This window comes from Sus scrofa, chromosome X, assembly GCF_054392235.1.
Source record: "Sus scrofa isolate SSC_HxYL_T2T_F1_AM1 chromosome X, Sscrofa_HxYL_maternal_Yorkshire_Landrace_v2.0, whole genome shotgun sequence".
Taxonomy (NCBI): Eukaryota; Metazoa; Chordata; class Mammalia; order Artiodactyla; family Suidae; genus Sus; species Sus scrofa.
The window spans coordinates 134,360,640-134,372,650 of NC_139401.1; the positions used below are offsets into that span (position 1 = coordinate 134,360,640).

The window sequence follows — 12,011 nt, forward strand, 5'->3', positions numbered from 1 at the left end:
TGGCACTGGCCCCACAGAGCCCTCAATACTGGACACACTATCCTGCCTGCAGGCTTCGGGGCACTCCCTTCACCCCATCTGGGTCACCCTAGGAAAATTCTCCAAATCCAACCGGTGTTCCCCCTGCAATAATCTGTTCCCACAATCGGTGGCTACTCCTTGTAACAATGATCTCACAGTTTTGTGTGTTACTTACGTGTGTCTTTATCTCACTTTCCCAAGGGAATGACCTTGTCCTATCTTTCCAGGCCCAGCTGCAAGTATAGGCTCGCAGAAATGCTTGTTCACAAATGCATACCTCCACGCTGCCTTTTGGGTCCCTCCATAGCCCTGGCCTGACCACTGCTTTCCACTCAGTAACAGCATCAGGCAGGACAGGTGGAGTGACAAGTGCCCAGAAAGATAAAATATGTGATTAATGCTAACTGTACAGTGTCATTAAGAAATATGTTCCCAGGACCCAAGAAGAACCCTCGGAGTCCCTGCAACCCTGTAGGAAGGAGTCCACAAGATCAGCTCTCTTTTTGTAATGATGCTAAGATGTGTTTGCCTTCTGTGCTTTTTCCCAAGGGTAAGCTGGAGTTTTCCAGAAGACACCTAAGTGTAATATCGTGGCAGACTGGAGGTCAGAAAGGGATGTGATTACTCAGCTGCCTTCTCTTAAGCCAGAAAATAGCGATATGTAAAACCCACATTAACAAGAGCTCTTATGGACCCACAATAAATTTTAAGAGGGCAAAGGGGTCCTGTGGCCAAAACGTTTAAAGACTTGCTTGATTTGATGCCCCACAGTGGAATGAAGAAAAAAAAAATCTCTCATGATAGATTAGGTTATGGGGAGGGGGTTCTGTACTCTTTTAACAATGACTTTACATATTTTCCTCTTGTGATGATGCAGGTACCACAGAAGGCAAACTTAGGAGGGCAGGCAGTGGAGAAGTTTGTAAGCCATGCAAAACATCAGATATTTGCACTGACAGTTTCTATGCCTTAATTTTTTAAATTCTCTTCACAGCGCCTCCCTGGGTGTGTGTGGGCTTCCAATTTCCCCTTTCGATAAGGAAGCCCACCCTAAGAACCTCATTATAACTCCATTAGCTCTGTGAAGATCCTACCTCCAAAATAAGGTCACATTGTGAAACACTGCTGGTTAGGATGCCAACATATCTTTTTCGGGGGACACAATTCAACCCATAACAAGGTTCAATGGCGCAAGTTCAAGAAATTATCAAGGAAAGAGATATGCGTTAAAATCATGGGGCTCAAATCAGAGAAGCCCGTTCCATGTTTCAACCCATGATAACAAACCGCTGAGGTTTCCAGGCCCAAACCCAAATGTCCTTGTTGTATTGTTGCTATTTGTCACCATGTGCCTGGAAATGTTACTCAGGGAACTGGGCTTCCAGCCATTAAATTTCTTGGTGGACCTCACAGGGGCCGGGAGTGTCTGCTGGGCTGGGGGAGTTCGCGTTCTTTTAAGTCAGTCCTGCTGAGATAGTAGGTGGGGAGAAGGAGCTGGACCTGCACGTTTTAGAACCAGTTCTGATACCCTTGTACCGAAAGTCTGGGAGAGGAGGGAGGAGACGGAGGATGAGGAAGAAGAAAAAAGTGGAGTCTTCCAAACCCCTAAAATCTTCTAAACCTTGGGACCTCCAGACCATTTAAAGATGCCGCTTGCATGGGATGGGAAACATTGCCAGGAATGAAATGAGTTTGGTCAGTGAATTTAGGAAAGGGGATCTTGTAAAGAAAGACAGATGAGGGCAAAAACACTGCCCAAGTGTCGTAGTGAGTTGAGCCAGCACCTACCACTCCTCAGCCTGGATGGCAAGAAGGGCACGCCCCTTGGCCACATCCATGGGAAGCAGCTGCTTTTACCTAATCCAGCCCCTTGTACCCTACTGCTACAAATTTAGAAGCTTAAAATAATGCCCAGCTATTATGCACAGCTGCCCTGGGTCAAGTCTAGACACAGCGTAGCTTCCGAGGCTGCACATGAGAATGTTGGCTGGCTGGGGTCCTGAAAATTTCTCGCCACTCTTGACGTGTAATTGCAGCAGTTCCCTTTGCAAGAACTGGAGCTGGCCACCTCTGTCCTGCTGCAGGCCACCTCATGCTCTTTGCCCCAGAATCCGCTTCCACAGCAGACAGCAGGAGAGCTCTCTGCCTGTCGTGAAAAACTTCACCATCAGTCCACGTTTGCCTCGACAGCCTCTCTGAGCATGCCAGCACTCTGGGCACCCGAACATCAGGGCACACATGGTTCTCCTCTCTGAAAGAACTGGCCATACCTTCTCCCTTGTCTCCCACCCTTTAGCCCTGGTGAGCCCTTTAGAACCGACCTCAGAACACGTCTCCTCCAGGGAGCCCTTGTGGATTCCCCCAGGCTGAGTTCTTTGTCAGGGAAATCCATCCCCCTTGGGCCCACGCACACACCATGCCAAATGCAGGTGCGCTGTGCTGCCCCTAGATGGGACACTGATGCCTACGAAGTCCAAGAAGGGGCCCAGCACTTAGAGAGCATACAACGTGCCCAGTTACATCCCTGCCACCATGACCTAGATCGGGGTGCCCCTCTTCCCCAGCATTTAGTCCCTTCCTCTCTGTGTACCCAGATGGTGGGAATGAACCTGCCAGCCACAATCCCCACTGACAGCCCTGTCCCACTGCCCGCCGCATCCTGGAGAGAAATGCACCAGGCCTGGGGGCCCCTTGCTGGTAAACAATGAAAGAAACAGGTGCCCTGGATGCGTCCCTGGCCTCTCCTCTGAGCAGGTGTGTCCTAGGTTTTTCATCCCTAGACGTGCTGGGGCCCTGTGTGGGGTAATGATGGCCTCTCCCCCTCCAGGCCCCTCTGGCCTTGGCAGCTCCACCAGCCCCAGGCATCCCCCTCTTTTGGGGATGGGGCAGAGACCTGCATTAGCACAAACCTTCCCACAGTCCAAGCCCAGGGCCCTGAGATCAGTGGGGTCTGCCCTCCATCCCCAGAACCAGGGGTCTTTGCCCCTGCCCTAGGGGGGAGCTCGCTTCTTCTCCACCCGCTCCCAGTCAGGGCCCTTCTGGGACTTCGAGAGGCCCCTTGGGCCCCTCTCCCTATTGGCCATCAATCCCCCAGTGGTCCGGCTAAGTCAGGGGCTTGACCCAGGGTGGTTGGCTGAGAGCTGCCCAGCCGGGGGGAGAAAAAGGCACACACGAGCCAGGCTGCTTCTCCATCGACTCCCAGAGCAGCTCCCACCTGGACTCGTCAGGATCTGACCCTGGGAGTGGAGCCCCCACCCTGGGCCGTCTCCTCGTCGGTCAGACCTGGGGGTACAGGAAGGCCCATGGAGGCGCTCAGGCCCGGCCCACCCCTGGCGGGGTCTGCTGGGGACCCGGAGCCACTTGGCCTGGCCTGCCCTTCCCTGGCGCCACCTCAACCCAGGGCAGCCGTCCATCTGCAGCACCTCTAGCAATTCCGGAGCCCTGGGACCACGCCTGCGGAAGGGCCCAGAAGCTTTGCACATTGGTCCTCAGAGGAGGGTGGTGAAGGGTAAAAGAGGCTGAACTGATCCCGGGGACGAGGGTCTTCCGACTCGGGAGCCGCGGCGTCCTCCCGTGTGAAGAATCTGCTGTTTTGAAGTTGAGACGGAATTCTCATCCCATACACTTCACTCTTTTGGAGTGGACCGGCATCCGGCCCGTGTGCGCCTGCGCGCGCCAGTTCCTGCAGCCCATTCACAGCGTTGTGTAACCTCGCTTCCGTCCGGAGGCAGAGTAAAGAACGTTGCATTTTTTGTCTGGCGTCTTTCATTCAGCGTAATGTTTCCAAGGTTTGTCCCTATTGCAGCATGTAGTGGTACTTGATCATTCTTAATGGCTGAATAATATTTCACTGTATGGGAAACTACGTTTTATTTATTCATGCATCAGTTAGTGAATGTTCGGATTGTTTTCTCTCTTCAGGTATTATGAATAACGTTGCTGCAAACATTTCTGTGCAAGTTTTTGAGTGAACATCTATTTTCCCTTCGCTCAGGTAGGGACCTAGGAGTAGCTGTGCTGGATCCTATGGTAATTCTACGCCTAACCTTTTGAAGAGCTGTCAGCTGTTTTCCAAAGCGGCTGCAGCATTTTGGATTCCCACCAGCAGTGTGTGAGGGGTTCAATTTCCACACTTCCTCGCCAACACTTGTTATCATCCCGGTCACCGTGAATGGCTGTCCCTGTGTGGTTTCAATTTGTATTTCCCTAAAAACAAAATTGGGCATCATTCACCTTTAATCCATGAGTGTGGAATGTAATTCCTGGTAAAGCAGGATTATGTCTGCCATTCCTCCTGATATGTCATTTTTTCCACTATTCCTCCATGATGCCTGCTTTTCTGTTAAATAGCAATGATCCTTTGTAGTGTATTAGACTAATCTGTTATTTCTGCTTCTATATTTTTTGAGTTCTTTTGTTAGCGGTTGTGCTGCCTTCTCACTGGAGTGTCTCCTCCTCTGGCCCCACCGCCAGCCCGAGTCACCAGCGTCACGGGGCTGAGGGCGACAGCAAAGGCAGAGAGTCTGGAGAGAAGGGAGAGAAATGGGCCCTGCCTGCGGGGCAGGGGTCCCGGAGGAAGGCGCGAGCCCAGCCAGGCTGGCGGGAAAGACATGTGGCGAAGGCGGGAGGGACCTTCCTACGAGCGGCAGGGGAGGGAGGAGTTGCTCCGGAGTCTCCATGGATGGTGGTGCGAGACTGGAGGTGGGAGCTGCCCTGGGGGCCGTGCCCGACAAGGCGATGTGCTTGGCTCCGGATCAACGAGGCCTGGAAACGCCAAGGGCGGGCCAAGGGGACGGGAGCTCCTTGTTTCAAACCACACGGGTGCTGTGGCCCACAGCCTGGCAGGGGCCCGATGTCTGGAGTACATGCGTCGCTTGGCCCTGCTCACCCCAAGCCCTGCTGCCAATCTGGGGCCTTCCCGGGCCTTCCTGGGGGAGCACCCTGCAGGGTACAGTGTGCGGAGGTCAAAGGCGCCCCCTCAGTCAGGCTCCATTCCCGGCCCCCGCAGGGACCCTCGCCTTCCTGCACAGCCTCCTCACTTATCCCGGCCCCCTCCAGCTCCACCACTGGGCCAGGTCCCTGTGGCCCCTTCCTTGGCCTCTCTGCTAGAGCCTGACTCCCGGAGAGGTGAGGGTGCACAAGGGGCCCGAGTTTTCCCTGCCACGTACCCCACACCCGCACCACAGATATGCCCGCCCCCCCGGGCGGCCCACTTCACACTGGGCCCCCAAGGAGCCCTGACGCCTCTCGCTGCATCTCGTGGCCTGAGGGCAGCTGCAGCACGAGGCAGCAGGCCGGGGAGGGCGCCGGGCCCCCCAAGGTCAGGAACGGGGGTCAATGCCCTCATCCGCCAGCTCGCATCTGGCATCCAGCGTGCTTTCCAGAACAGGGGCTCAGTAAGGTGAGCTGCACAGCATGTTGGGGTCCACCTTAGCCCTGGGTCTCTCTCTTCCTTCCCATTTTCCATTTTCAGCAGGTCCCGGCCCCCCTGGCTCATCCTCACACTTGACTGGGGGAGCCTCATGGGAAACAAGCTCGTGCTGCCTGAGTGTGTGCCCACAAGGAGATACCGGAGAAGAAGTGACAGCCCCGGGAGCACTGGAAAGACAACCCAACACCTGCCCCGGCCGAGGGGGGCGGGTGGGAGCAGAGACCAGGGGCCACCACCTTCTTGTCACCATTACATCTGCTTCATAGCCCTCAGCTGTGCATTGGGGACCTTCACTGCCAGCTGCGTGCCTCCAGCCAATCTTTTGGATGCGTTTCCAGGGCCTGGGCCGAGCACTGTCCCAGCCTGGCCTGGGAGCCCAGCGCCTCCGAGTAGGAGCTGGGGGGCTTCAGGCAAGTCTCTGAACCTCTCTGTGCCCAGTGTCCTCAAGTGCAGAAAAGCGGTCTTGATGGAGCCCACCCACCCCCGACCCCAGGCACCTGCGAGGTCCCACAGAGCCAGCGCAGGCCCAGAGGCTCAGCCCAGTGCCTGGCATAGTCAGTGCTCAGACAGAAGCTCTAAGGACGCGGTTCCTCTCCCAGGCTCCAACCCGTCAGCACTTTTTTCTGCTACTGTCCCTCACTTGGCCAGGTGGGATCATGGCTCTCAGACTGCCCTGCGGGACTACAACCAGGGGGGAGTCGATGGAGGCCCGGGGTGCAGGGCACCTGAACACCTTGGGGGCGCAGGTGGTCGTGGGCTAGGATACTTGGATCTGGCCTCGGGGAGAACAGCAGGGCCCTGAAACAGGGCCACAGGCCACAAGGGGACTCACTGGTAATCCGGGCTGGCTGTCAGTCCTGGGGAGGAGACACCTGCCCCGGGCAGGCCCAGGCATAGGAAAGCAATCTGTGCAGGGGGCTGATCTTGTGTCTTTGTGATGGGGACGCTGGCTTGCAAGGAGGTGACAGGGAGCAAGAGAGCTATGGCTTGCTACCGTGACAATGGGAGCCATGAGTGTGAGCCAGATGGACAGCGGCAAGCAGGGCGGCCCAAGGTGCTGACAGGCAGGACCCCGGTGGCCAGGGACAGCGGCCTAAGGCTTGAGAGGCAGGCCTGCTCCAGACTCCAAGGGGCACGGGTGGGGGACAGGGGGGCAGGTTTATAGGAAGATGTGGGTGTGAGCAGGGCTGCGCCCAAATGATGGGGGCATCAAGCGAGGAATTCCTCACACACTCTCACACGCACACACGCACTCACACCTGCCACAGGTACACGCTGAATGATGAGAGACACGGGATCAGCCCCCTGCTGTCCCCTCTCCTCCTGTCTTGCCGGCCAGATGCTCAGGGACTGGTGGGAAGGGGGCCCAGCAGAGATACGCCTGGGCTGGGACCTTGGCTGAGGACGGCAGCAGAGCGGGGCCACCTGGGGCCTCACTCCATCCTGCCCTATACCGCGTGGGGCACATCCAAGGGTCCCCGCAACAAGGCACCAACCCATTGGACCGAGGAGGCTACAGGCCTGGCTCTCCTGCCCTCCTTCCCCAGACCCCCTGCAGGGAGGGGCCCGATGGCTCAGGTCATTCCAGGTCCAAAGTCGCCGAGTCACTAAAAGGCAGATGGAGAGCACGCACAGCGCCCCCATCCCGCCTCTCCCAGGACACAGGGCTGGTGCAGGGGACAGAGTGGGACAGGGAGGGGGTGCCCCTGGGTGAGCAAACACCCCCCACCCCCCACCCCAGAGTCCTGCGTCATGCTCCCGTCAGGGCTTTCTGACCTCACGCCTGGACCCATCTGTGACTGGTCCTGGGGATTGACTCCCTGAACCCACTGGGTCCTGCCTGCTGTCCCCCCCCTCCAACGTCTAACACACATATTTCTGGGAGCTCCCTGAGTTTCCCAGGGACCCACCAGCCACGGCCTGTGCCCACAAGTCCCTGTCGCCCGGCTCCATCCAGGCCAGGGAACCCCACAGACCTTCTTGGACCCTGTCTGGACCACACCCCAGTGCCCACTGGGGATACCAGTCCACTGGTGCCTCCCTCCGCCCCCACCCCCTTCCATTGCCCACAGCAGGGGCAGACTCAGCGGAAACTGTCCGTGAAATTTATTGATGAGAAGCATTGACTGAAACCATTGAGGACAGAGAGTGACAACACAGAGAACAACTTCAAACAGCCACTGGAGCCCACAGGTCTCGCCCCCCACCAATCGGTCCAGGTCTTCCTTCTGCAGGTCACGTGGTGGGCACCGGCCTTGCCCTCATCCATCCTGTCCTTCCCACTGTCTCCCGGGACTGGGCTGGGGGAGCTGCTCAGGGAAGGACACAGGCACATCCCCACAAGGACGCGTGGCGGCGGGGGGCCTACATCTACACCCAGAAAGCAGACGGTGAGCTCGGGACACGGGACCACAGCGAGCAGAGCTTTGGCTGGCACTGAAGCTCAGGCCACCTGGCAGGGCCCTGAGGTGGCTGTCCGGGTGGGCGGGGAACACGTGGCCAGGGCTCAGGGGCACCTCGGGGCTCTGTGGCAGAACCAAGGCTAGTGCGTGTTTGGAGAGGAGAGGACCAGAGAGCGGGGTGCCTTGACACGTGGGTCACGAGGGGCTACAGAGACACAGGTGGGCTCCCAGCACAGGGTGCAGCCTGCCTGCCCCTGGGGACGCTGGACAGGGGTCCCCTCTCGGGAGGCCCAGGCACCTTGACATGGCCCCTGAGGTCTCCGAGGCCAGCGTGGGTGGCTGGGGCTGGGGGCAGGGCTGGTGTGGCAAAGGAGGGGGAGGGGGCCCCTCTCCCCTCCCCGATTGGTGTCACACATGGTCATCTTGGTCCCTGGAAAGGATGGGGGTGGTGGCCAGGGCCCCTTGGGGATGGTGGGGGACCTGGGGGCCGGGCTGGGCTCCCCTCCCCTCAGCCCTGCTCCCCCTGTGGGGCCAGGAGGCTGCCTGGCCTGGCCTCCCCCTGCCTCCCAGCTTGGGGCTCCGGGGAGCCTGCTGAGCCTATTGGCCGGAGAAGGACTCAGGGGGGGCTGGTGTCGGAAGCCCCGTCCTCGTTTCCCGGCTCCTCGGGGTTGAGTTTGAGCCCCTCCTCCGGGGGCTCCTCGGCCTCCTGGTCAAGGTCATCTGGCTCACAGCCAGGACCTCCTGGGGCCGCAGGAGAAACCCTGGCCGTCCAGGCAGTGATGGGGGCCCCGGGGGCGTCTGAGGATCCTGCCTGACCTAGGCCCGCAGGGGCAGGAGCACTTCCGACTTCCCGGGAGGCCTGGCTGCTCTCCCCAGGGGCAGGGGCCACGCTGGCAGCACTTCGGGCTTCAGGGGCGGCCTCGCCAGCCTCGGCGGCGGCGGCGGCGGCAGGAACTGCCACACCGGCCTCTTCCCGGGCTGGGGGCGCCTGGGCGCCACCTTCCTTGGAAAGGGCAGCCTGGCCGCTGTCTTCCCGGGCCGGGAAGGCCGGGGTGCCCTCTGCAGCGGTGCCCTGGGCGGCGACGTCACGGGCCGGGGCGCGCCGGGCGGCGGCCAGGCCTGCGATGCCCGCGTGGGCCTCTTCTTCCCCGTGCCCCTGCTCGCTCGCAGCCGGCTCGGCCTCCCACGCCTCGCTCTCGCGGATGAGGCGCAGCAGGCCCACGAAGCCAGGGGGCCTCCGCTCCAGCCGCAGCCTCCTCAGCTTGGTCTGGAGCGTGTCGTTGGGCCGCGCCCGCATCAGCACCTGCCGGGCGCGCGCCTGGTCGGCCGTGGCCGGGTGGATGGCCTCCGTCTCCACGGCCGCCTGCAGCAGGCCTTCCAGGCGCATCACGTAGGCAAAGAGCGTCTCCTGCGGCCGCTGGGCGCACGTCGCGAACCTGAGCCGCGCGGTCACCGGGCTGTCCTGGTCCCCAAACACCTGCACCAGCGCGGCCAGGCAGTCCTGCGCGGCCATGTCGGCATCTTGCGCCAGGAGGCCGCACAGGAGGTCCAGCGCGGGGCCGCCCAGGCTCTCCACCAGCCGCCGCCGCCGCTCCCTCTCGGACACGTGGCGCCACAGGTACAGCATGTCGTTGGCGTGGTCCAGCCAGCTCTCGAAGGACTCTTCCCCGCCGCCTGGCTCTCCCAGCCCAGAGAAGGCTCTCAGTTCCTCGTAGCCCATGGCTCCTGCCCCCTCACCTGGAGCGCCTGCCTCGCCCGCGGCGCCCGCCATACTCAAAGATCCTGCCACACCTGCCACTCCTGTGTCCCCTGCAGCGCCCTCCTCATCTGACAGCCCTGCTTCATCTTCAGCTCCTGCCTCAGCCTCCGCCCCTGCTGCACCTGCAGCTCCTGCCTCAGCCTCCGCTCCTGCTGCATCTGCAGCTCCTGCCCCACCTGCATCTTCTGTCTCACCTGCATCTTCTGTCTCACCTGCAGCTCCTGCCTCACCCGAAGCTCCTACCTCGCCCAGGACTCCTGCCTCACCTGCCCCACCAGCCACTGCTTGTCTCTGGGCCTGTGCAGGGGAATTGGGTCTCTCCTGTGACTCCGAGTCAGGAGCCTGGGGCAGGAAGACCACAGTCCACGGTCCCCCCCGGCCTCGTATTTGCTGGGGGATCAAACTTCTGTTGAAACTGTCGGCAAACTCGACCAAGGCCACCCGGCACCCCAGCTCCTTTCTGAAGACCTTGCCCAGCACTCGGTACCGGCCCAGGGGCCGCAGGGCTGCCCGCACGGCCTCCTGGAACTCCTGGTCCTCCAGGAACTCCTGGTCCTCGCAGTCATCCGGGATGCCCAGGATGAGCAGAGCGCGCTGAGCCTTCACGCCCATCCACCTGCACCAATCCCGCAGCATCGCCAGCGCCATCGCCCGGGCCTGGGGGGAGGGCGCACGATCCGACAGGCGAGCGCGCAGACTGTCGCAGTCTCTGCACTGCGGCCTGTGGGTGCAGAGGGGAGGAAGGGACATTGCCATCAGACAGCCACCCCCCCCCCACCGGCCCCGAAAGACAGCGGCGGCCTGCCGCCCCTCTCCCGCCAGTTCCTGCTCCCCACGCCCCTCTGCAGCTGCTCAGAGCCCCCGCCCCTGCACTCCTCACCTCCGCAGCGAGCAGACCCCCCCCTTCGCCTTGGCTGACGCCTCTGATCCGCCCACAGCCGCCCAGCCCCTCTCACCATCCTCTGCATCCGGGCAGCTGGGAGCCCTCCCTTCCCAGAGCCCCCAGCCAGGGGCCCTCCCATCCTTTTTCCCAGCGCGGGACCCGGGACCCGGAGCGCCCCTGCTCCCTCTGAGGACCCGGCCCCCCGGGAGGCCCTCTTCCTCGCCCCTCACGCCCCGAGTCGGGAGCCCCTCCCTTCCCACCAGCACCTGCCCCTCTGCAGCTGGAGCCGCCCTCCCCTGCCCGCCCCCCCCCCCCCGCACCACACACCCCCCCTACCCCCGCAAGCAGGAGCCCCACCTCCCCTCCCCACACCCCTGCAGGCCGGAGTCCCACCCCCCTCCTCGCCAGCATCCCACCAAGACCCCCCCTCCCGCCCCCACTGCCTGTGGATCTGGCCCCTGCCCTGAGGTCCCGCCCCTGCGAAGCCCGGGTCACCTGCTCCCTTTCTCCGACTCTGTGGGCGCTGCCTGTGGGCTTCGGAGTCGACTCCAGAGGCACCTCAGAGCCCTGGAGCCTGAGAGCCAGAAGACTGTGTGTGCCTTGGGGCTGCGCAGTCCAGGGGTCTCCCAGGCCCTCTGTGCTGAGGCCACCGTGGGCTTCGCGGGGCTCCCGGAAGCCCCAGGTGGATGAGCGTCTCTGTGCAGGGCAGGTGGCTGGATCAGGAGAGCATTTGAGGTGTCACTGTTGCTGCAGCGGGACCTGCTTGGTAAGGGCTGGATGTGGCAGGGCTCGGAGCCTCCAGAAGCAACAGGCACACTCATTGGCCCTCCGACAGCAAAATGGCCTCCATCAGTAATTGTGCCAAATATGGGGGGGTGTAAAGGTGGGGACTGGAAATCAGCAGTTGTGGGGGCAGAGGTCCCTAATAACTGATCCCTACCCTGCACGCACATCCTGCCCTCATTAAGCCTGGAATCTCCACGGCAGACTGGTTGGCTGTTCCCAAGCCAGGAGCCTAAGCACACCTCTTTACATGGTAAAGGCCAGCCCTCAACCACCCAGGCAGCCATTGCCTTGGAGAGTGTGCAGGCTTTGGGTCAGGTAGCTGGGTGGCCTATCCAAGTCAGGGACCATTTGTGCCTCACTCACATCTATAAATAGTCAGTAGAAAAACTCTCCTATTTCTGTATTGCTGGATTCGATGTGCAGATATTTAAGTATTTTTGTTACACTGTTCACGAGGGGTATTTTTCGGTCATTTTCATTTTTTCCATAATCTTTTCATCAAGGTTTAGTATCAGGGTTATCCTAGCTTCACAAAATGAGGTGGGCATTGTTCCCTTCTGTTTTCTGAAAGTGTTTGTGTAGGCTGGCAATTTCTGTTCCTTAAATATGTGCTAGAATTCACCCATGAAATCATCTGAGCCTGTTGTGATTTGTTTTGTTTTTAGAAAACAAAATCGTTGTGTTTTTTTGTTTTTAGGAAAGTTTTTTTTTTTTTTTTTTTTTTTTTTT

General features: G+C 60.0%; 1 protein-coding gene across 3 annotated transcripts; it reads right to left on the reverse strand.

The window, feature by feature from the left end:
• Positions 1 to 7,555: 7,555 nt before the first annotated feature.
• On the reverse strand, positions 7,556 to 11,322 carry PNMA6F (PNMA family member 6F). 3 transcript variants are annotated; one of them, XM_021079884.2, is made up of 2 exons: positions 10,992 to 11,322; positions 7,556 to 10,334 (listed from the first exon to the last, which is right to left on the reverse strand). In XM_021079884.2, exons 1-2 carry the CDS (start codon positions 11,315 to 11,317, stop codon positions 8,471 to 8,473), a joined length of 2,190 nt encoding a protein of 729 aa, XP_020935543.2. In that variant the 5' UTR covers positions 11,318 to 11,322; the 3' UTR covers positions 7,556 to 8,470. The 3 variants fall into 3 exon arrangements, with proteins under 3 accessions (XP_020935543.2, XP_084863511.1, XP_084863510.1); XM_085007385.1 differs by lacking the exon at positions 10,992 to 11,322 and adding an exon at positions 10,570 to 10,745; XM_085007384.1 differs by lacking the exon at positions 10,992 to 11,322 and adding an exon at positions 10,494 to 10,567.
• Between the last annotated feature and the right edge of the window lie 689 nt (positions 11,323 to 12,011).